The 23,123-nt window shown below is 42.7% G+C and overlaps 1 protein-coding gene across 4 annotated transcripts in view; it reads right to left on the bottom strand.

Annotated features, from left to right (window-relative positions):
* The window catches only part of MTUS1 (microtubule associated scaffold protein 1), a 335,192-nt gene that overhangs the window by 115,899 nt on the left and 196,170 nt on the right, over nucleotides 1-23,123 (bottom strand). The window contains exon 1 of one of the 4 annotated variants that reach the window (XM_073608021.1): nucleotides 13,833-14,588. The exons of the other annotated variants lie outside the window; for them this stretch is intronic. Coding sequence (XP_073464122.1) covers nucleotides 13,833-13,953 — 121 coding nt within the window. The 5' untranslated portion in view covers nucleotides 13,954-14,588. Of the gene's footprint in view, nucleotides 1-13,832; nucleotides 14,589-23,123 lie in introns of those variants that run through there. 4 annotated transcript variants of the gene reach the window in all.

Here is a 23,123-nt window from a genome sequence, read left to right as displayed (position 1 = left end):
TTTTTTTTTTTTAAACAGAAAACTTAATTGGTTTTAATTTAAAGCGTGTATTAATTTAGCCATGGTGCACAACTCTCGACTGGACAATGGCAATTGTTCATATTGTTCCCTGTGACTAAAGACATTCACAATGAATTCTTCCATGATTTTTGTCCAGGCTATGACTTGCAGGAGGCACACAGAATATTGAGGCTGAAGGGTAAAAACTTTTCAGTTCTTTTCTATACTACCTAGAGCCATGGATAAACTACAGCTTTGTAGCAGTCATCCATGATTTATCTCATGACACCTGTCAAATCAAATTACACATACGGACTAGGACACTCACATGATTTTTCCATACAAAATACAGCAGAATTCTTTATTATAACACTTAAGTCAGCCATAGACCTTTCAAATCTCAGCCGATTCAGCAGGGACCAGCCGATATTTGAACCATGTATGGGCCGGCTGAATATACCCAAGCGATCGATGAACTTGGGTACAACTAGCCTGTCGGATTTTACATGCCATTGCTGCAAGTGTCTGTTATAGCTGCTAACAATAATCACTGTCTCCTCCTGGCGGGGGCAGTGACAAAAAGTGGTTGCAGAAAAGAAATTTGCTCAGTCTACGGCCCTCTTTAAGGCTTCTTTCACACTTGTGCGATTTGACTAAAGACTCAAGTCGCAGGACATGTGAAATGCCATGCATCTGTTCAAATTGACACTACTGAAGTCATTCGACTTTGACACTTAAATGCCAGAGAGTGTGAAAGTCTCATTAAAGTCACTTAAAAGTCACATAACTGAAAACTGCGCAACTTTGGAGTCGGCTAGCGTGGAAGGAGCCATAGCCCTGGTTCACATTGATGCGATTTGACATGTCAAATCGGCGGCAAATGCTGGCAATGGCAGTGTCCGAATCCGCGCAGCACCAATTCCCAAAAGTCATTTCTGTACTACTTTTGGTGATTTGGGGGTGCAATTTCTATTGACATCTGTGTGGAAACCCGCACAGATGTCTCTGAAATCCCCTTGAAGTCGGCACCGACACGCGGGAATGAAATTGTGCAAGTTCAGCTGAACGTGCACAATTTCATTCCCACAGTCAGTGTGAACCAGGGCTAAATCATATTTAAAAATGTCCGGATAAAAAAACCTAAGGCTCGGTTCATATATACGAATCGGATGCATTTTTAACTGCATCCAATTCACATAACGTGAACCAGTTCACACATGTCTAAGGCAGCCGCGGTTCGTTTTTGAAAGGGGTCCTGTGTGATTTTGGGTCCGGTTTAGGTGCGAATTCAAGCCGGACACGTGTGAACCTATCCACCTATCCTAAGGCCCCTTTAATACCAGCGTTTCATCTGGCTGTTTTTCATCCATCTATTGACGGATGAAAAACAGACAGTAATTCATTTCTATAGACAAACGGTTGATCATCTGTGAACATCTGCCTCTGTTCAGTTCCTTTTTTAAACGAGGCCGTCTATATCCACGCAGGGCTGGCGCAAGGATTTTTGACACCCTAGGCGAAACCACATTTTGCCGCATCCCCCCCTGGTCCCACCCCTGACTCCACCCACTTTGCCTTGCCCATGTATACCCCACGTTTTTAATGAAGTACCCATCAAACGCAGCCTCACCAGCGCCCATCAAACGCAGCCTCACCAGTGCCCATCAATGAATGTTTGCTTGCTTTCATTCGAGAGTCGGGACACACAGTCCTCCGCCACCACTGCACCTCTGACACTATGTGTGAATGGAGTGGCGGCTGCCTGCTGATGCTGAGACTTAGTTGTTTTCTACAGAGAGAAGAGAGTAGGAATATCAGTGGCCGGGCGGCCCTAGGCAGCAGTGTGCCCTAGGCAACTGCCTAGTGGTAGCACCGGCCCTGGCTCCACGGATACAGATGTAAATGGATCTAAGATGCTGTCCGTTTACATCTGTTCTGTTTAGGTCAGTTTTTAGGCAAGAAACATTTTTTTGCTGACACAATTGTCACCTCTGGTTTCTGAAACTAAAAAAAAAAATAAATAAAAAATTGGCACAGTAAACCGTTGCAAAAGCGCATGCGTTTTCGGCGCCATTATCAGCACCTTTTTCTCTTATCAGCAAAATGGCAATAACTCAATTTTCGACCAATATGTTTCAGCGGCCAACATTTTTGGGGCTTCTCTACTGCTGTGTAAGTCAACCCTAATGGCACCCCGATTCATCTTGCATTGCACAGCACATTGTACGGTGATGCTGTCCTGTGCATTGTGGTATGCTGCATTAAAAAAAAAAAAAAAAGAAGAAGATGTTAGGCTGCTCTGTCAAACTAATGGGTTGCCTTAAAGTGGAGCTCGACCCAAAAGGGGAAGTTCCACTTTAAACACACTACCCACCCCCCCCAAATATGCCACATTTGGCAGTTCATTTTTCGGGGGGACAGGTACCTAGTTTTTACAGTTACCTGCTCCCACTAACGCTCGAGCGGAAGTTCTCCTCTCCCCCTTCCTCCTTGCAATCTTCTGGGACACAACAGGTCTCAGAAGACTGCCCGATCTATAGGGAGGCGCTAAGCAACTTGCGCATGCGCAATGCGCACCCGGCTGTGAAGCTGCAATCGGTCACAGCAGGGTACCCACACTTGCAATGCCAGTGCCTTTTTCTTACCTTAGCCCAATCATTCCAGTGACTGGGACAAGCACAGCAGCTCCAGCCACTGTCTCAAATCCTCATTGGATAGGTTGATAGCAGCAGGAGCCATTGGCTCCCGCTTCGGTCAATCAAAGCCAGTGACACGGGAGCTGTCTGTGTGAATGGATGCAGCAGGACTTGGGAGCGCACTCGCAGGAGTGCCCTCATGAAGCAGCTCTCCGTGGGGGCACCCGAGCAGGAGCGCCACAGTGGGACCCCAATAAAGAAGGATCGGGGCCACTCTGTGCAACACCCTTGTGGTGGTATTTAACCGCTTGCCGACCAGCTCACACCGATATACGTCGGCAAAAGGGCACGTACAGGCATATTAACGTACCTGTACGTTGCCCTTCAAGAAGCCGTGAGTGTGATCGCTTGTCCCGTGGACTCAATGTCCTCGGGGATACCCGCGATCATCTTACGGAGAGGAAGAACAGGGAAATGCTGATGTAAACAAGCATTTCCCCGTTCTGCCTAGTGACAGGACACTGTTCACAGCTCCCTGTAATCGGGAGCGGTGATCAGTGTCGCGTCACACATAGCCCCTCCCCCCACAGTTAGAATCACCCCCTAGGACACACTTAACCCCTGCAACGCTCCCTAGTGGTTAACCCCTTCACTGCCAGTCACATTTACACAGTATTCAATGCATTTTTAATCGCATTGATCGCTGTATAAATGTGAATGGTCCCAAAATAGCGCCAAAAGTGTTCGATCTGTCAGCCATAATGTTGCAGTCACGAGAAAAGAAAAGAAAAAAAAAAAAAAAAAAATCGCTGATTGCAACCATTACTAGTAAAAAAAAAAAAAAAATTATTAATAAAAATGCCATAAATCTATCCCCTATTTTGTAGATGCTATAACTTTTGCGCAAACCAATCAGAGAGAGCAGCCCATCTAGTAGAGGTGGCGAGGGGAGTGCAGGTAGGCCTAGACAGTTGCTAGTAATAGGGGATGCTATAATCAGAAGGACCGATAGCATAATTTGTCACCAGATCGCCTCAACCGAATGGTTTGCGGTCTCCCTGGTGCTAGGGTTTGGCATGTGGTGGACCGGGTGGATAAATTACTGGGAGGGGCTGGGCATGACCCAGCTGTCTTGGTCCACGTTGGAACCAATGACAGTATACATGGAAGGTGGAGGCTCCTTAAGAATCAATTTAAAGAACTAGGCTGCAAGTTGAAGGGAAGGACCTCCAAGGTGATATTCTCTGAAATATTGCCTGTTCCATGCGCAACACAGGAAAGGCAGTGGGTGATTAGAGCGCTGAATGCATGGCTTAAGACCTGGTGTAGGGAGGAGGGATTTGGGTTTCTAGAGCACTGGGCTGACTTTTCATTGGGGTGCAACCTATATGCTAAAGAAAGTTTGCACTTGAATGGAAGGCGGTCTGCTGTGCTGGGGGAGAGTTTTATGGGAAGGCTGGAGGAGTATTTAAACTAGGATTGATAGGGGAGGGTGAACTAGAATTACATCCAGAAGACAGGTCAGTTACGGGTCAGACATTAATGGAGGGTGGAATGGGGATAGATGGGGGGAGGGTTATGGCAGGTGACAAGAAAATTTCCCATGTTGCAAACAGCCATTGGAAACTGTAGTGCCATTTGTACTGCTAAAAATTATATGAAAAACACCAGAGCAAAATGTAATAATGCATTAAAGTGTTTGTTCACCAATGCCAAAAGTCTGCCAAGCAAAATAGGCGAGTTGGAAGCTCTGGTGCATGAGGTGAACTATGATGTTATCGGTATTGCTGAAACTTGGATCCAATCCTCACATGACTGAGCTATTAATATTCCTGGCTATGCACTCTTTCGGAGAGACAGGGTAAAAATGAAAGGTGGCTTGGTCTGTCTCTATGTGAGAAGTGATCTCAAAGCAAGTGTGAAAGAGGACCTGATTGATGGAGAGTGCGATGAGTCTGAAGCATTATGGGTGGAACTGCATATAGATGTGCGTAGTTCAAAGTTAATCATTGGAGTTTGTTATAGACCACCCAATGTTAACGAGGTGGTGGAGACTCAGCTCCTTGCACAGATGGAAAGGGCTGCAAGGGCTGGGATGGTGATAATAATGGGGGATTTTAACTACCCAGAAATTGACTGGAGTAACGGCACTGCTGGGACAGTTAAAGGGCAAAAATGTATAAACCTAGTACAGGACAATTTTATGGTCCAGTTTATTGAGGCCCCAACTAGGAATGAAGCTCTGTTGGACCTGGTAATCTCAAACCATGCAGAGCTTATTACTAATGTTCAGATAAAGGAACACCTGGGTGATCATAACATTATTTCATTTGATGTTCATTTGATGTTAGCTGTAAACAAGAGATACATACGGGAAAGAAAAACATTTAACTTCAAGAGAGCAAATTTTCCAAGGATGAGGGCTGCTCTCCAGGACTTAGACTGGGAGGGAATATTGGCATCGATAAACACAGAACAGAAATGGGAATTCTTCAAAAAGACTGTTCGGGACCTCACTGCAAAGTATATTCCCATGGGCAATAAGTTTAAAAGGCTAAAAATAAAACCAATGTGGCTCACAGTCAAAGTTAGAAAAGCTATAAACAATAAGAAAAGAGCTTTTAAAAAATATAAAAATTAAGGAACACTAGTGTCATTTAAACGCTACAAAGAATTTAACAGAATATGTAAAAAGGAAATCAAGGATGCAGGGCGAACGTAGTGCCTATATTTAAAAAGGGATCAAAGTCTTTACCAAGTATAGACCTGTTAGTTTAACTTCTATAGTTGGGAAGATACTGGAGCATTTAATAAAAGACCACATAGACGAGTTCTTGCTGGAAAAAAACATTTTAAGCAACAGACAGCATGGATTCATGAAACACAGAAGTTGTCACACAAACCTGATTTCTTTTTATGAAGAAGTAAGTAAAACCTTGGACAGAGGGGTGGCAGTGGACGTGGTATACTTGGATTTTGCAAAAGCGTTCGATACAGTTCCGCACAGCTCATGGGTAAGTTAAAGTCTACAGGCTTGGAAATATCAGTTTGTAAATGGATAGAAACTGGCTAAAAGACAGAATTCAGAGAGTGATGGTTAATGATTCTTACTCTGAATGGTCTAGGGTTATCAGTGGTGTACCCCAAGGTTCAGTGTTGGGACCCTTGCTCTTTGATACCTTTATAAATGATATTGGGTCTGGGATCAAAAGTAACATTTCTGTCTTTGCAGATGACACAAAGCTATGCAGTGGAATAACGTCCTTACAGGATGTCTCCAATTTACAAGCTGACCTCAATGCACTGTCTGATTGGGCGTCTATGTGGCAGATGAGGTTTAATGTTGAGAAATGTAAAGTTATGCACTTGGGGGCTAAGAATATGCATGCATCATACATCCTAGGGGGAATCCGTAGTGGAGAAGGCTCTGGGGGTTTTGGTAGATTATAAGCTTAATAATAGCAAGCAATGCCAAGCTGCGGTTTCCAAAGCGAGCAAAGTCATTTCTTGTATTAAGAGAGGTATGGACTCTAGAGAGAGATATAATTTTGCCCCTGTTCAAATCATTAGTAAGACCTCATCTGGAATATGCAGTTCAGTTTTGGGCTCCAGTTCTCAAAAAGGATATCGGGGAACTGGAGAAAGTGCAGAGAAGGGCAACCAAACTGATAAGAGGCATGGAGGAGCTCAGCTATGAGGATAGATTAGAGGAACTGAATTTATTCATTCTTGAGAAGAGGAGAATAAGGGGGGATATGATCAACATGTTCAAATATATAAGGGGTGAACTTGGTGTTGAGTTATTCACTTTACAGTCAACGCAGAGGACATGGGGGGCACTCTTTACGACTGGAGGAAAAGAGATTTAATCTCCAAATACGGAAAGGTTTCTTCACAGTAAGAGCTGTGAAAATGTGGAATAGACTCCTGCCAGAGGTGGTTCTGGCCAGCTCAGCAGATTGCTTTAAGAAAGGCCTGGATACTTTCCTAAATGTACAGAATATAACTGGGTACTAACATTTATAGGTAAAGTTGATCCAGGGAAAATGCCTCTTGGGGGATCAGGAAGGAATTTTTTCCCCTGCTGTAGCAAATTGGAGCATGCTCTGCTGGGGTTTTTTGCCTTCCTCTGGATCAAGTGTGGGTATAGAATTGGGTATATTGGATTGTACGATTTTTTTTTTTTATGGTTGAAAAATACAAAAATATGTAGAAGAAAACGTATCTGCCTAAACTATGGAAAAAAATGTTTTTTTATATATTTTTGGGGGGATATTTATTATAGCAAAAAGTAAAACAATGTGTTTTCTTCAAAATTGTCGCTATTCTTTTGTTTATAGCGCAAAAAATAAAAACCGCAGAGGTGATCAAATACCACCAAAAGAAAGCTCTCTTTGTGGGGAAAAAGGACGTCAAATTTGTTTGGGAGCCACGTCACACGACCGCGCAATTGTCAGTTAAAGCGACGCAGTGCCAAATCGCAAAAAGTGCTCTGGTCTTTTGTCAGCCAAATGGTCTGGGGCTGAAGTGGTTAAAAAAAAAAAAAAAAAAAAAAAAAACCTTTATAATCACTTTAAGGCTACAGAAAGCAACAAAAACGTGTGACAAAGCCTTTAAAAACAGATTACCAGTTGTGCACCTACATGGTTGAGAGGAAAATAAGCTCCATTGTATTTATACGCCCTTCTACCAGGCATTCATTATACATTAGGGATAAGTTTCCTACCACATTAAAACACCTAAATGAACAGAATGATCAGACCATGTCAACACATGCTGGTAGAAGGACAAGCCTTGCAAGATCACATGCACAACTTGATAAACTTTGAGAATCTCTGGCTTTGTCTGTTAGATACATATATTCTATAAAGGAGAATAAACTGCACCTGTCATTCTGTGCAGAGCAGTGCAATTCTACTACATTTTTTCATTTGTGTAAAGATGATCATTAGGGTAAGTGATTTAATTATTTTGTTTTATTAAACTAGCTTCCACTTGCTGTTTTATAGTGTTACTAAAACCACAACAGTAAAATCAGTGTTTATATGCAGTAAAAGTACGCTTGTTCTACTCACTGTGGAACCTAAGGAGGTAATCTGCATTGTGTAAAAAGGCGGTTTGAGCCTGTCTCATCTGACCCTTCCTTTCTTTTACTGTTCCCAATCTATCTATGCTTAATTTGGTGTGTATTGCTGGAGAGATTTTTTTGGGAGGGTGCATGTGATCAGCACAGGGCCAATCAGCACTATCCAGACAGAGGGTCAGGGGTCATGCAGCCACATAAAACAGTCAGAGGGGAATGAAAACTCCTCCTACCAGCTTTAACGGTGCTCGGCTGAAGACTGATAGAAGTCAGAAGACTGCTATATACTGCCGATGAGAAAAGGTATTTAGCAGTTTATATTTACTAAAATAATTGCATTTCTGTGTACAGAGGGAGACTAGATATAGTGAATGCAGGGTCCTAGGTTTAGTAATACTTTAACTGCTTGCCGACCGCGCTATAACCGAATGACGGCTGTAGCGCAGTCGGATAACTCTGGGAGGGCGTACATTGATGTCATCCCAGAATCGCGCTCCCGCGAATATCTGCAGTGCGCCGGGTCCTGTCACGGATCACAGTAATTGACCACTGACAGCAGGCGTTTATCACGTGATCGCTCCATCAAATGACCAGCGTCACATCCGGTTCCTCTCTCCCCTCTGTACAGAGAGAGATCAGAGGCAGCAGCGCTGGGGGCTGGATGCGCAGTGCCCACAGCGTTAATATGCAACAACTCCAGCCATCCTTCCTCATCAATACTCAGCCATCCATCCGCACCCATGCATACTCAGGCATGCTCAGCCTTCCCCACCCACAGCTCATCCATGCCACATCAGTTCTCATCCATGCCACTACAGTGCCTCACAAAAGTGTAATAAGTAGTCAAATTAGATTTGACACTTATGCCCCTAGAACACCTGATGGTGCTCACTGCATGTTGGGCCTCTGTATGTGGCCACGCTGTGTAAAAGTCTCATACATGTGGCATCGCCATACTCAGGAGGAATAGCAGAATGTGTTTTGGGGTGTAATTTGTGCTATGCACATGCTGTGTGTGAGAAATAACCTGCTAATATAGCAATTTTGTGAAAAAAAAAAAAATTGATTTTGCAAAGAATTGTGGGAAAAAATGACGACTTCAAAAAACTCACCATGCCCCTTACTAAATACCTTGGAATGTCTTCTTTCCAAAAAGGGGTCATTTGGGGGGTATTTGTACTGTCTTGGCTTGTTAGGGTCTCAAGAAAAGAGATAGGGCGTCAGTACATCAGGTGTGATCAATTTTCAGACATTCACACCATAGCTTGTGGTCTCTAACTTTCACAAAGACCAAATAATATACTCCGATTTGGGTCATTTTCACTAAGATATGTAGCAGTATAAATTTTGTCCAAAATGTATTTAGAAAAATTACTCATTTTTAAATTTTTTTAACAGAAACCAAGAAATTTTTTTTTTTTTTTTTTTTTTTTTTTTTTTTTTTTTTACAGAATTTTCGGTCTTTTTTCTTTTATAGCATAAAAAAAAAAAAAACAAAAACCCAGCGGTGATTAAATCCCACCAAAAGAGAGCTCAATTTGTGTGAAAAAAAGGACAAAAATTTAATATGGGTACAGTGTTGCATGACTGAGTAATTGTCATTCAAAATGTGAGCACCGAAAGCTGAAAATTGGTCTGGTTAGGAAGGGGGTTGAAGTGCCCAGTGGGTAAGAGGTTAAAGCGGAGCGCCACCCAAAAGGGGAAGCTCCACTTGTTTGCTTCCCCTCCACTGCTACATTTAGCACCTTTTGGGGGGAGAACAGGTACCTGTTTTTGGCAGGTATCATTCCACCCCAAAGACCTGCCAATGCAAGGCTAATTCAAGAATTAAAGCACCATTTCTAAAAAAAAAAGGCTCTGTGTGGTTCATTCAGGAATGATCAGACCCAAATGGTTGGGCTTTTAACCCTAAATGCATTAACTGTATAATACAAGGTCAACCATACATCAAGAACTATGCTCCACGTCGGCTTAGTCAGCACACAGCAGTAAGTCCTAATCATTTTCAGTCTGGCCCCATTTTGCCGCAATCTCATTGTACTTCAACTCTAAGCTCAACTGTCAGAACGATCATAACAGTACAACAGGTCATGCCGGTTTGGGTTTATACACTATTGCCATTTGACAAAAAGGTATGTTTCAGCAGAATGTTCTCCGATGTACAATTGGCCAAAAGAATGAAGAATTTCCTATATTAAGCAGTGACTGGTATTTGGACCTGAGATTGCCGCCTTGACCATCTTCTACTACATTATCTCAATTATCAATGTTAAAAGCATCAATCTGTACATTTTAGTCTGGGGGTACAATGTGAAAACAGTAGAATTAGGTGGGGAGGAGTTGATCAAACAATTACGACCTGATCATTGAGGTGCAGCTTGTGACTCTCCTAATAACCTTCTATAGGAGCGATCACCAGCACCGTGTGAAAGTCGTCTGTATTCTACCATCAGCAGGACCAGCATTTCACATAATGGCTCCTCCTTGAAAGAACATCAGCAGCCCTGGAAAATGGCACCAACACACCTCGCTGCTAGAACCCAATTCAGATTCCATTTCTATCATAGCAATCCATGCAGACACACAGATTCCTCCAGTTTCTTCAGCTACACCATTTAGCATAGATTTTTATGTGCATCAGGACTGTTCCTGCAGATGCTTGCTCTAATGCTAAACCAACATTATTAATAGTTGTGGTAAAATACTGCAATAAAATCGAATAAGGCAGACACCTTGCTTAAAAGCTCACTAAAAAGTCCCACTTAAGACCGTAAGCAGGCAGGCTTTTTATTGCATTATAGACATGGAATGTCTTTTACAGTAAAATGAACCCATCTGCCTGCTCGCAGTCTTCACTGGAATATACACGGAGCTGTGCAAGCACAGTTCAGTTTATATTACGTTACAGCGGCTGTGCACGCCGGATTGACTGCACTACTGCGCATGCACAGGAGGGACATCCTCCTGCACCGGCAACAGCTGCAGCCCAGGTAGCAGGAAGAAATGTATAAGATACTGGCCAGGGATATTGGATCATTGAAGGAAAGTATCATGGAGCTGAGCTCAGCTCATTCACACCAGCAGTACAAAATACAGTGTGACTATTGGTGGGCACTTTAAGGCTCTATGCACACTACTGTTTTTTTTAGGCTAAAAAACGCTGGTAATAGCTTTTTGTAGGAGCATAAGCATTTTATTGGCATTTTTGTATTAAAAAGGAAAAAAAAAAAAAAAAAGCCCAAAAATGCTATTAGGAGCGTTTCCGCTGGAAAAACGCTCCATGTAACGCTACAAAAAAAAAAAAAAAAAAAAACAAACAAAAAAAAAAAAAAAAAAGATCTGCTCCTAGACACTGAAGCTCAAAAAATGCGAATATCCCAAAGTACCAAAGTAGTGCCCATAAACACATAGGATAACACTGTTTAGCTTCTAGGAGCAGAAAAGAATGCCAACAAAAGCTTCTAGGAGCTTAAAAAACGCTAGTGTGCATGGAGCCTGAAGGTGCGGTGCTTTGTTAAAGCACATCACACTATTAACCATTTCTCTTTTTGATAACTTTACTGAAATATCACAAAATGACATTTCATTCATCCTGTTGCACTGCAGTGTGCTGTGCTGTGCTGTGCTGCAACATGCCATGCAAAAATAGCACACACCATGGCATGTGTAAGGGGATGCAAGGCAAATTACCTTACCTATGTGCCAAGACTGCATTGGGCAAAGCTGCCACTCATAGCCCAATGCATAAGGTGTGAATTGGCCCTTATGTGATAAATACCCTAACTGAACATTAGCCCTGGTTCACGCTAGTGCAGTTTTAAAATTGCACTACTTCAGCGCGATTTCAAAGCTGCCAATCAGGGCGATTAAATGTGCGGCTTGCGAATATCTGTGAGACTTCATTTACACAGACGCAAGTTGCACATGAAATTGCTCAGAAATAGTGCAGGAACCTTGTCCAAAGTAACGGTGATTCGAACAGTCCCATTGCTTCAAATAGGGTGCGACGTGTCAAACGACTTTGAATTGACAAGTCGCACTGGTGTGAACCAGGGCTTAGTCTGCAAAAGAATAGTGTATGAAATTAGTTTTTTAAAAAAAGTTTTTTTCATTTTATTTTTCACATTTCATGTTGCTGCCACTTCTTGCCTACCTCATGTGCTCCAGCAATGGCTGTATTGCATTTATTAGATTGAGTTTCCATATGGCAACAGAGGACCATGTCTCTACAGGGTTAGTGTCTGCATGGCCACTTGTAGTTTCCACTGGAAGCTAGTGTAACAGGGTGACAACACACGAGAATAGTTGAAAGATGGGGATAGAGTGTTGTCACCATATAACAGGAAATATCTGAACTTAAGAAAATCATAGGACAGCAGGTATTTTAAAGAGTAACTGCAGTCTGCTCACATATGTAATAAAAACATCTTTACCATTCTGAAGCTTCCCTCCAACCACTTTGCATATTTTATATATACTGCGCTTCTGTACTTGCCAAATATGCTGCAGAAATCTCTCTCCGCTGAGTCTGGCTGCAACTATTTTAACTGTGGGCAGCTGAAGCTGCTGCCTGTTCACTTCCTGGATTTCCACAGACACGCACCTCCAGCTCTGCAGCTCTCATTGGCCCTCTTATGACTTATTCCCCTCCCTTCCTGGAAAACTCTCACGAGTGAGAGAAAGCTGTGCATGATTTACTGGCAAAAAACAAGTTAAAACAAGAGCAGAAGATTTAATAGATGGAAAGATTTTAAAAAATGACTAAAAAAAAAAAAAAAGGTCCGCTTTAATGAATGTTGCAAATAAAAAAAAAAAAAAAAAATCACATTTTTGAATTTACGTTAACATAAGACTTAATCGAGTTTGTAGCGATTGGGTTCATGTATACATTACAAGTCACGCCAACTTTTATGGCAGAAAGCGGATCTGAAATGAACCGCTATCATCCATCTACAATAGCCTGAATGCATATATGGTTTAAAGCGCAAGTAACTCGTAGCAACCCATTACAACTCATCGTTCACTAAGCCAAGATCAATTTGTTGTGACTAGTAACCACAAACTATTCTTGTTCTTTTACTGCCTTATAAGATTGTCATTTAGTGCTACAACCTTTAGCATGATATTGTACTGCAGACAAAGTGGCAGCCAATAGCACTGGGGGAAAAAGTAATTAAAGGCTATGTGCTTTTTATACCCATATACATCTTTCCAGCTGATATTTAGCAGTCACCTAGGAAACGCAGAAAGATCTGTGACAATTCTGCACAGATCTAAAAACTGGAGGAGCAATTAAAACGTGGAGATGTGCAAGGGTGAAATGCTGCATGGAGGAGGATGGAGGTGAGATAAATAAGTCCTCCATTAAATCCAGCAGCCACACTGAGCTGTTCATACAAGATATTAACAATAACCAGTTCCCGAATGGAAGAATTGCACCCGAGATCCATTATCACGGTTCTTTTATGATCGATAATGAGTTCTTCCCCCTTTATGCATCAAATTAGATTCGCAGATTTCCTTGTGGCATACGCTAAAAATAACCAATGTCATTACAAAGCAATCACTACATGACAAATCCACTGAATGACAGGAAAATCTAAAATTCTACAACCACATGAGTTCTGCAGCATTAAATCTCATCAGGGTACTGAGCGTATCGAATTTGTGTGTTTGCATCAACCATCTCACCATACAAAATCCCAGACTACATGATGTCAGGTCTATTTTACTACATGTCAAAGGTTCTAATATGCATACTCTGAAAAAATAAAAACATGACCAATTCACCAAAAGGAAAAATGACAATGACACTATGCATAATAAAACGTAAAAACAAATATGCATGAAAAAAATAAAAATAAAAAATGGCACACACACACACACACACACACACAAGGAAAAAAAAAAAAAAAGAAAAAAGGCTATAAATAAAATGAACATTGTAAAAGATGGGATTCCACGCTGAATACACATGTACATACCATAAGCCCTTATTTATATAGGCACACATCTAAATGCGTGTCTCAGCTATCAGCTTAGACAGTAAACAAGATGTCCCCAGCTATTAGTAGCACATACACAGCAGGGTCAGACCTGCAGCTAGCACTAACCTGAGTGGAATATAACGCTGCTTTTCCGGTAGCCAGTAGGCAGACGCAGGTTTCGGAGCAGCCCGCTCGCAGTCAGCCGAACACGCATATTGGATAAGGAAAATTTGGGAGACCATAACATTTCTTCAGAGGAAGTGGAGGGAAATCCAGCAAGAAACTGCCTCCATGTACTGCCACACTATATTTTTAGCTCACCACCAATGATCCAGAGCCAAGCAGAAGGAAGGCAGGAAATAAAAAATAAGCAATTGAAAAAGCCAGTTTCATTCCATCACCCTGACTTGCCAGGCACACACATAACCCAGCCAAGAAATCAGAAATCCACTATGCAAATCTGTCCGGCACTACTCCCCCCAACCAGATGTTGCAGAAACAAAGCGTGCCCTTAGAATGAGCCCTCCTCCCAGAGCCTGTGAAGACAGGCAGCCGCTGAATTACATCACACCATGTCCATGCAGAACAATCTATTATGCAGCCTGGTTAACCCTTCTCGCTGTCAGCTATACACTGTATAGGCAGGATTAGAAAACCACACTGGCACACGCAGACTGGCTCCCGTGCGCTGGCATTAATCCTAGGGGGATAGCTGTACAAAAGATAGAAAGGATGCTGCACCAAGACAATGGCACTAAGGAAACAAGTGCTCAGGGCTTGAGAGGCAGCTACAGACAGGCGAAGAAGAATAAAAACACCAGTTGTGCTAAGCACAGTCTCATCACAGCTCCGAGGTGTTCTGTCAAGTGATTAAAAAAAGGAAAAAAGGTGGGAGGTGGTGATCAAAGAGCCGCACGACATCCAATCGTTGCCTCCTCCAGACAGGCACGGTGACAATGACTCCAGAAATCCCCGCAGGCTGCCTTCATTTTTATTCCTAGGAGCAGAATGGGAGGAATCCAAAACAAAATGGTGGCAGCTGTCCCTCGAGATTGTCCCCACTGACATATGCATGATTATCGGGGGGGGGGGGGGGGGGGGGGACGCCACTCAAAGCAAAAAATGGACACAATGGGGATTCTTCAGTCTATATAGAAGAAAATTCATACTGGTGGCTGTAGGAACGCAACAGCTCGGGTGGTTTCCAAGCAACATTTCAGATGGATGGGGAAAAAAACCCACACCAAATATAAAAACAGTTAACGGTTTTTCAGGTAGATAGTCCTAAGGAAAACAAGACTGAGGTTAGCTGCATTCTATAGACCTCTTTTGTAGTGAAGTTTTGGAGGCTGCTGGTTATAAGCAGGTAAAACAGGATTCATTACCCAGCTTAAAAATGCAGTTCTGTATTAAAATAGATACAAACATTTTTTAAATATCACTCCTATACTTGAATCTGGATTTTTAGGAGCCTTCTGTGACACCTTGCACAGCAGAAGACACACTGGAAGAAAGATGGACTGAGGTCTTTATTCAACCTTACCAATTCTGTAACTAAGCCCAACATCCTAAACCAATCAGACTCTGCTGCAGCGAACATTTGCAGACAAGGAATACTCTGACGGGAGACGAGGGCATGACGACTCATCAGATGTTTAATAGTCCAATCAGTGATCAGAGGGGGCTGTTCTTGACCAACCTGTGCTACTGCTGCAGTGCAGGTAGAGAACCTGGCAATACTGGTTGGCCGGGGTTCCTGAAACACAAGACTGGCACTAGAAAAAAAATTTCAACATCTAAAGTTTCCTGAAAATATATTGAAAAAAAACATTCAGCAGTAAGACAATTCAGTAGCACAAATTATAAAAATCTTCAAGCTAACTGGTCATTTTTTTTGCTCGTCCAAAATCTTCCCATGGAAATTCTAACTGGCCAAAGAAAAATGTACCATCCATTATACAGGTGCAAATGTTTGTGTGTATTAAATTTCACCATACAAAATGATAGTACAAGCTCCTTTAGATCTACCTTTAACTGAGTAGTGCAAGGGTCAGCCTGCTTGGCCCCAGATTGGATAGATTAGGTGTGTCCTCAGATTATATTGCTTTGGTATATCTTAAAGAAGATTGTAAAGAGATTGTATAGTGAATGACCATCTTAGTACACACAAGCCAAATGTCAGACATCAGCCAGTTCAATAAAAGACGGGACAACATTCGGCTTGTGTGTCTGGCAGCCAGTCCAACAGAAGACGGCCATTCGGACGGGCATGCTGGAAAGCCAGCAGCCAATAGAATCCTGATCAGCACTCTTCACCAATGGCAGAGAGCATTGACCGGAGTGTTCTGACGAGGGGAGCGGTCCTCCTGTCAGAACACAAACTTAACAGGGGAGTTCGCTGTACCAACATCGGATTGATAGGACAGTATGTACTAAAGTCTAATGGAGGACTTGCAGAATAATCAGGGTAAAAAATTATTCAATATTATATATGAAAGAGCAAACATATTGGGCTAAGATGAAAAAAAAAAAAAAAAAAAAAAAAAAAAAGTAATTCAGGTGTTTAAAGGAACATGCCACTATTGGCTAAAGCATAAAGGAAGGATTCTGCATTGCTGCAAGCATGAAATAGGTTTGTAAAACACATATAAAGCCCATTCAGTAGCACCAAATCAAAATAAATCCTATTTACTCTGCACACATGCCTGCCGGGTGTATTCATCTTCCTACAAAGCTTTGTCAGAGGAGAACAATCGCAGGACTTTGCAGAACATGTCACACCTCAATTGTAGCATGCTTGACCACACTTAAATGCCAGATTGTGTATTACTCATATCCAGCCCTGATTTACTACAGTAACAAACATGTACACGCCCTGCCACAGACAGAACCAAAATCTGCCAGCAATCCTCGGGATAAACAAATCCAGCATGGGAGGTGTCAGCTGTGCCAAGTGATTTACTACTCAACTACAACATTCACCTTTACTAGCAGTAGCAGATGAACTTGCACGTGGCAACAGGATATGCACTCATTTTAAACATCTGCTTACCTGTGGTGAAGCTATTTAAAGCTTTCCTTACTATGAATAGCAGACATCCTTAGCCCTCTCCACCAAGACCAGAGATCACCCGAAGGCTGTGTGTGATTGTTCCTACAAACTTCGCTACATAGAGATGAATGAAATATTCTGACATTTCAATAGTTCAAAAAAAAAAGTAAACCACAGCTTGTGTGAAAATGCAAGGCACCGTCTCCCCTTCACCAGCCCGCATGCTAAAATGGACTAGGGTGTGTGAACAAGCCCCAACTTTAGCCTAAAGCCTCGTACACACAATCCAATTGTTAGCAGGGGATTGTCTGTTGACAGACTGTTGTCCTAAAATCTGACCGTTAGTACGCTCCTTTTGACAATTGTTGTCCAATTTCCTGCCAACAAATGTTGGATGACAGGTTAGTAAATTTTCGGTGGACAACGGTCGGTTGTCAGATTTTCTGATGGTCAGTACACAAGTCCGTCACACAAAAGTTGAAAGTACAAACATGCATGCTCGGAATCAATGCTCAAACACAAAATTAGCAGAAGGGGCCCACAGGGTGGCGCTCAAAAGCTGAAACTCCTCGTAGTACGTCACTACGATCGTGTTTGTTGCACGAAAATTGTGTAGTTAGTATGCAAGACAAGATCCAGGCACATGCCCTTAAGACAAAAATCTGACACTCGTTTGGCCAACAATTGGATTGTGTGTACGAAGGCTTAAAGTTTAGTAAACCAGGGATAGTACTTACAATGAAGAAAAATATCTCTTGTGCTGGTGGCGGCTGTGTTGCTTGAAATTTTCAGTTCTCTGCTCCGGAGTGGCTGCACCTGTCTAGGGTACTGATAAGCGTGCCGACTGATGATGTGAATGTGCCATCCCAAAACCCAGTGGCGGCTGCTCAAAATATTTGGGGTGCGCAAACAAACTGAAAAATACTGAACCCCCCCCACATCAATTGCAGCCTCACTGTGCCTGTCAAACGCAGCCACTTGTGCCCATCAAACGCATCCATATGTGGGGATCGCAGCTCTGGCCCCAGCCCCCCGCGCAGCTCTGACAGAGGGGACTTACCGCAGCAGCTCCTCTCCAATGCACCAGAGACCTCCACTCCAGTGCGTCTCCTCCACTGCTCTTCCTAAGCACCAGGTATCCAATAGGGTGGCCTGGCACTTTGGCCAATCAGAAAACAGGTCTGACGCTCTGGCTCCTGATTGGCGCGAGGAAGGTTAGTGTGAAAATAGCGAAAATTTATTCACTATCGTCACACAATTGGGTGGGATCAGGGCGCACTCTCTGCACCCACCTTATTTTGAAGTCTTTTAGAGCATCTGGCTCTAATCAGGTGCTTCAAAAAGTACCACCCCCACCATAGGAATCCATGCGTCCGGCGTCCTGAAAGGGGTCGGGCGCATGGATTTGGGGGGGGGGGGGCGGCACCCGTGCGCCCACAGTGCACAGGCCGCCACTGCCAAAAACTGTGAGAGAAGACACAGGGCAGCCATGTTGTTCGAAATTCATAGGTCAGCAATGACATTCTTTAGAATAGCAGCAGTGACCCTTCTTACAGGACATGGCTCCATCAGCACCACATCTACACTTACATTTTTAGCTGCATTCCAAAACATTAATATCAGTACATTTGTAGAACACAGCAGAACCTCCTAAAATAGTAGTAAACTGGCAAAAAGAATTAAATTAAAAAAAACTAGCTTTCAAACAAAGCTCTCCAACTGCACACTCACTGCTGTTGGTGCTTCCATCTTTACCCGATCTTGCTTCCAGGTTCTCAGGCTCAGGTCATTTGAGTAAACGGGCTGCAATGGTGTCACTTCCGCGTGTGGGAGCTGCACGGTGCTCTGCATTCTATGGCACACTGTGCCCTAAATGAGGAGTGTTACTGCGCATACGCGGGTAACATCAGCATCTCCTAAACCGTGCACATTTAGCAGCTATTGTACGTACAGTTAAGTCTGACTGTAAGCTTACCTGTAGGTTCTCATACTGCTTTAACCATGTTAATCAAACTTACAAGAGCCTAAATTAATCAGAAACCAATCCTATGTAGCAATTAAAAATTCAAACTGGATGAAGGTGCATATCAAGGCCTCCTGGATTGAATAGAACCTTTATTTCAGTAATCTAAAAGTATGTTTAATGACCACAAGTGTGATTTCCTATAGGGTGAGGTCAATATAAATATATTGTGCTTGTTCAAAGTACCTCCAAGTGACAAACCTATATAGCCATTGACTTGCATAGCAAACAATCAAATATCATCAGCTAAAACTACTGAAAAGAAGGCTATATTTGATTCAGGTGGCCTTAGTGCATTGAGATACACACACTCGTCCAGTTTGAATTAAACCATAACATCAAAACAAAGCATGAAAAACCTATAAACCTTTGATTTAGCCAACGTAAACCCTCATTAACAGAACCTAAATAATACACAGCCTAATCCAGTGACAATTTGGCCCTTTTTTGGGAGGGGGGGGGGGGGGGGGGCGGGTACCTAGTTTTACCAAGTACCCGCTTCCACTTCCAGCTCTGATCGCTGCCTGCGGCAAGCTGAGCTAGAGGTTCGACCCCCCCCCCCCACCCCCTTCTTCCCCTGCAGTCTTCAGGTGAACATCACAAGTCCCAAAAGACTACAGGACCATTCACAAGGTGCATGCGCAGTAGGAAACAAGCTGTTTCCCTTCAGATGCTGGCACCTGCACCCAAAGCCAATTGAAGGATCTGCTCGGGTGAGGACATCGCTGGATACCTGGACAAGCAAGTGTCCTTATCCTAAAAGTCATTTTTGGGGGGAGCCTTGAGCTCCTCTTTAAGCAGACATCTGTCCTAACTAATATTAACAGACTAATTAGCTGTTGTAAGTAGTTCCGCTAGCTGATTATTACCATCTGCAGTCAAAATTCGTGTTTCGTAACTCCTGAGATTAAAAAAGAACAGCAAGATTAAGAACATTTACCGGTCTCAATGAATTAGCAGAATTTTAAGCCCAACCACCACTATATTAGGAAGTATCAAAAGGCGGCTTAGGAATATTCCATCTCCGAGGTGAGAGATATCTGATAGCCATCATATTTGTGTTCATTCAAAAGGTAATCTAATGCTGGACAATAATATACAAGTCACAGAATGTAACCTGTAGATATTCAAGGATATTAATTCATGTAGAAAACTGGATCTGAGGGGGTGGCAGCTGCATGATTATAAAGACTTTAACGTCCCATTGTCTCAGACCTCCTGAATGGTCAGGTCATTTCTGATCACACGCTCCTTAGGGACCAGCAAATAGATTACATTAGCAGTCTAGAGCTCTTTTACCATCAAAGAACAGCAGCAAGATTTATTTTGAGTCCAAGTTCACATATATGCGATGCAGGAACCAGCGTGATTCCAGTGCAGCTTCACGCATCGTATGTCACCTGCCGGGGCTCACACTGACATCTGCGAACCGCTGCGGGTGTCAATGCAAAATGAATGAAACCCACCAGATGGGTTCGCAGATCGCCGTGTGAACTGCCAAATGGTGCAGGAATCTGATTCACACCCATGCAATCCGATTCCAATGTGGACCAAAAAAAAGGGTCCTGCACCTATTTGGTGTATATGCAATGTGAATTCAGCCATACAATTTGTATGGATTAATTTGCATCGCACAGACATCGCATGTGATCAGCACAGCAGTGCGAATCAAGTGCAATGTCCAACATCACACAAGTGTGAACCCAGCTTTTCAATCACACTGATCCATCTTATGCTCACTGACTAGACTTTGCTGAACTCTCAGAACCTAGGACTTTGGGTATCTATTCCTCACCCTTTTTGATTTTCTGTTGCATTATTGTCTCTTTTCCTTGTAGCTGTAATACCGTTTCTGTAAATATTTTCTTTGTACGATGTTACCTTTTCTATTTAATGTTGTTTGTAAAGTCATTAACATTCTCTCTCATGCACTAAGCTAGAACTTAAAGCGATACTAAAAAGTCTTCTATTTTTTTAAATAAACATATTACACTTACCTGCTCTGTGCAGTGGTTTTGCACAGAGCAGCCCAAGTCCTCCTCTTCTTAGGTCCCTCGCCAGCCGTTCTGGCCCCTCCCTCCTGCTGAGTGTCCCCACAGTAGCAGTATTCCCAAGCCGTGGCTGCGTGTCTCCATTCACATAGGGAGCAGTGGCTTGGCCCTGCACATGATTGGCTCACTGGCTGATTGACAGCAGCGGGAGCCACTGGCTCCCGCTGCTGCCAAAAGCCAAATCAGGAGTGCAAGCCCCCAGAGAGGTAAGACTCTCGTGGACATTGCTGGATTGAGAGGGGGCTCAGGTAATTAGAATTAGGGGGGCCCTACAGCATACACTTTATTTACCTTCATGCATAGAATACATAAAGGTAAAAAACCTTGTGCTGTTACAACCACTTTTTTTCCCTGCGTCTTTGAAGAACGCTACCATACAGTCTGTAATGACCGCGTGTATTAGATATTTACTAAAAAACAATTGTTATTGTGAATGGTTAATAGGCTGATAAGCTTTATGATGGTAGTGATTCGGGGGTAACCAGTTAACTGCATAAGTAATCAAACCCAGCAACAGTCGCTCTGTCTGCTGGAATTTAGACTGTGGTCCTGTGAGCTGGAAAATCTTTGTGCAAGGTGAAGCTGAGGGTGTCATCGCCATGCATTGGTGACAGCACAGTGAGAGTTGACTTGCCATTTGTCACAAGTTAGTGACGGTAACTGGCGTCTAACAGTGTTCATCACACCAGTTATTGTCGTTCTATTCCACCTCCTCTCCTCTATTCATAAGAGCTGTACTATGGCTTTGACAAACGAAAATCATTCTGTGAATGGATGACGGACAGATGAACAGTCTGCTTTCTATGTTTGTACATTGCTTTTTAACACGGGAATGGATCGTGCAGCTTGTATGAATGGAGAAAGTGGACAGAAAGAGTGGGCATAGTTGGCACTTTTAATGAGTACCTGGGACACGCAGTGGTTCATATTAACCCACACAGACCCAGAAGATCGCTGTTGCAGAGAACTGAAGATTTCAAGCAACACAGCAGCCACCAGCACAAGGGACACACTTCATTTTAAAGTGTTATTAAACTCACATTAAAACTATAATTTGTGTATTACACGCTGTTCAAAATCAACTCAGCCACTATGGGATTCATTTTCTGTATTTTGCAAATAACCTGGCTGATCCTGCTGTTCTCCTCTCCCCACCTTCTCCACAATTCAGCTAGGGATTTTGCAGCTGTGGTGGCAACTCTGCACATGCTCAGTTTTCAGTGAGTTTCTATGCTGAGCACATTCTTCCTATCACATTTAAGCAGACCATGCGACTATAGTAACACATGTGAGTGTATATACAGTGGTAAATCACAGCTCACTCCCTCCTCCATGTCCACTAACCAGCTAAACACAATGGGGGTGGAATACTACATCTTGATTTATGGAGGTTTCACCTGTGTGTTGCGTTTGTTAAAAATATGATTTTTATATTAATCAGACATAAGATACATGGGACATAACATTAAACAATAGTGGTTGGTCATAGAGATACGGTCAGGTTCTGGCTTGAGTAGACAATGGGTATGTTACATTGTATTCAATTGACAGTTTTCAACAGGCTATTGTCTCTATAGCTACAGTACACAAGTGAGAGGTTTACTTGTTTGAGGTTCTTTCAGCTCTCAAACTGAAAGAATGACTGTTCGATTACTGTCAGGTTTTGGCTTGATTAGACAATGGGTACGTAGATACCATTGTTGTATTCAATTGACAGTTTTCAACAGTCCATTGTTTCTACAGCTACAGTAAACAGGTATGTTTTCTGTTTGGTAACTCTGGTAAACAGCCTGACACAAAATGGGAATTCAGGCATAAGCTAGGGACACACACACAAATCATCATGCTTTGTAAGATCAGAAGCCACTCATGATAGAAGAAAGGTGCCTGATGCTCCAGGAGAATCGTTGCCAATGGAGATTATGAACATACAGTAACAGAAGATAAGTAACCTTTAAGCGTATTTGTACTGGTATAGACCATAGGCTGTTCATTTGCTAGGCATTTTGCTTGCTATATCTGTCAGTCTTGTATTGTATTCCCAATATTGTAATAGTTTTGTATGTACAGCATCTTTGTATAGTAAAAGCACATTTACACACTGCAGAAATCTCAGCTTCCTTGCTTATACCACAGAGTAACCTTGTTAGATAGACGCAAGCAAAACAACCTGTCAGTTATTCCAAGGCACAGGCTGGAGGGGTGTGACACAGCCTGTGACTGGAAGAAATCCGCCCACACCGTGTTATTGCCAAAAAAATAATAAAGCTTTGATTTCAAATATACTGTAT

The sequence above is a fragment of the Aquarana catesbeiana genome, linkage group LG01 (genome assembly GCF_042186555.1).
Source record: "Aquarana catesbeiana isolate 2022-GZ linkage group LG01, ASM4218655v1, whole genome shotgun sequence".
Taxonomy (NCBI): domain Eukaryota; kingdom Metazoa; phylum Chordata; class Amphibia; order Anura; family Ranidae; genus Aquarana; species Aquarana catesbeiana.
Note: the sequence above shows the minus strand (reverse complement) of the source record. Positions and strands in the feature narration are given on the sequence as shown.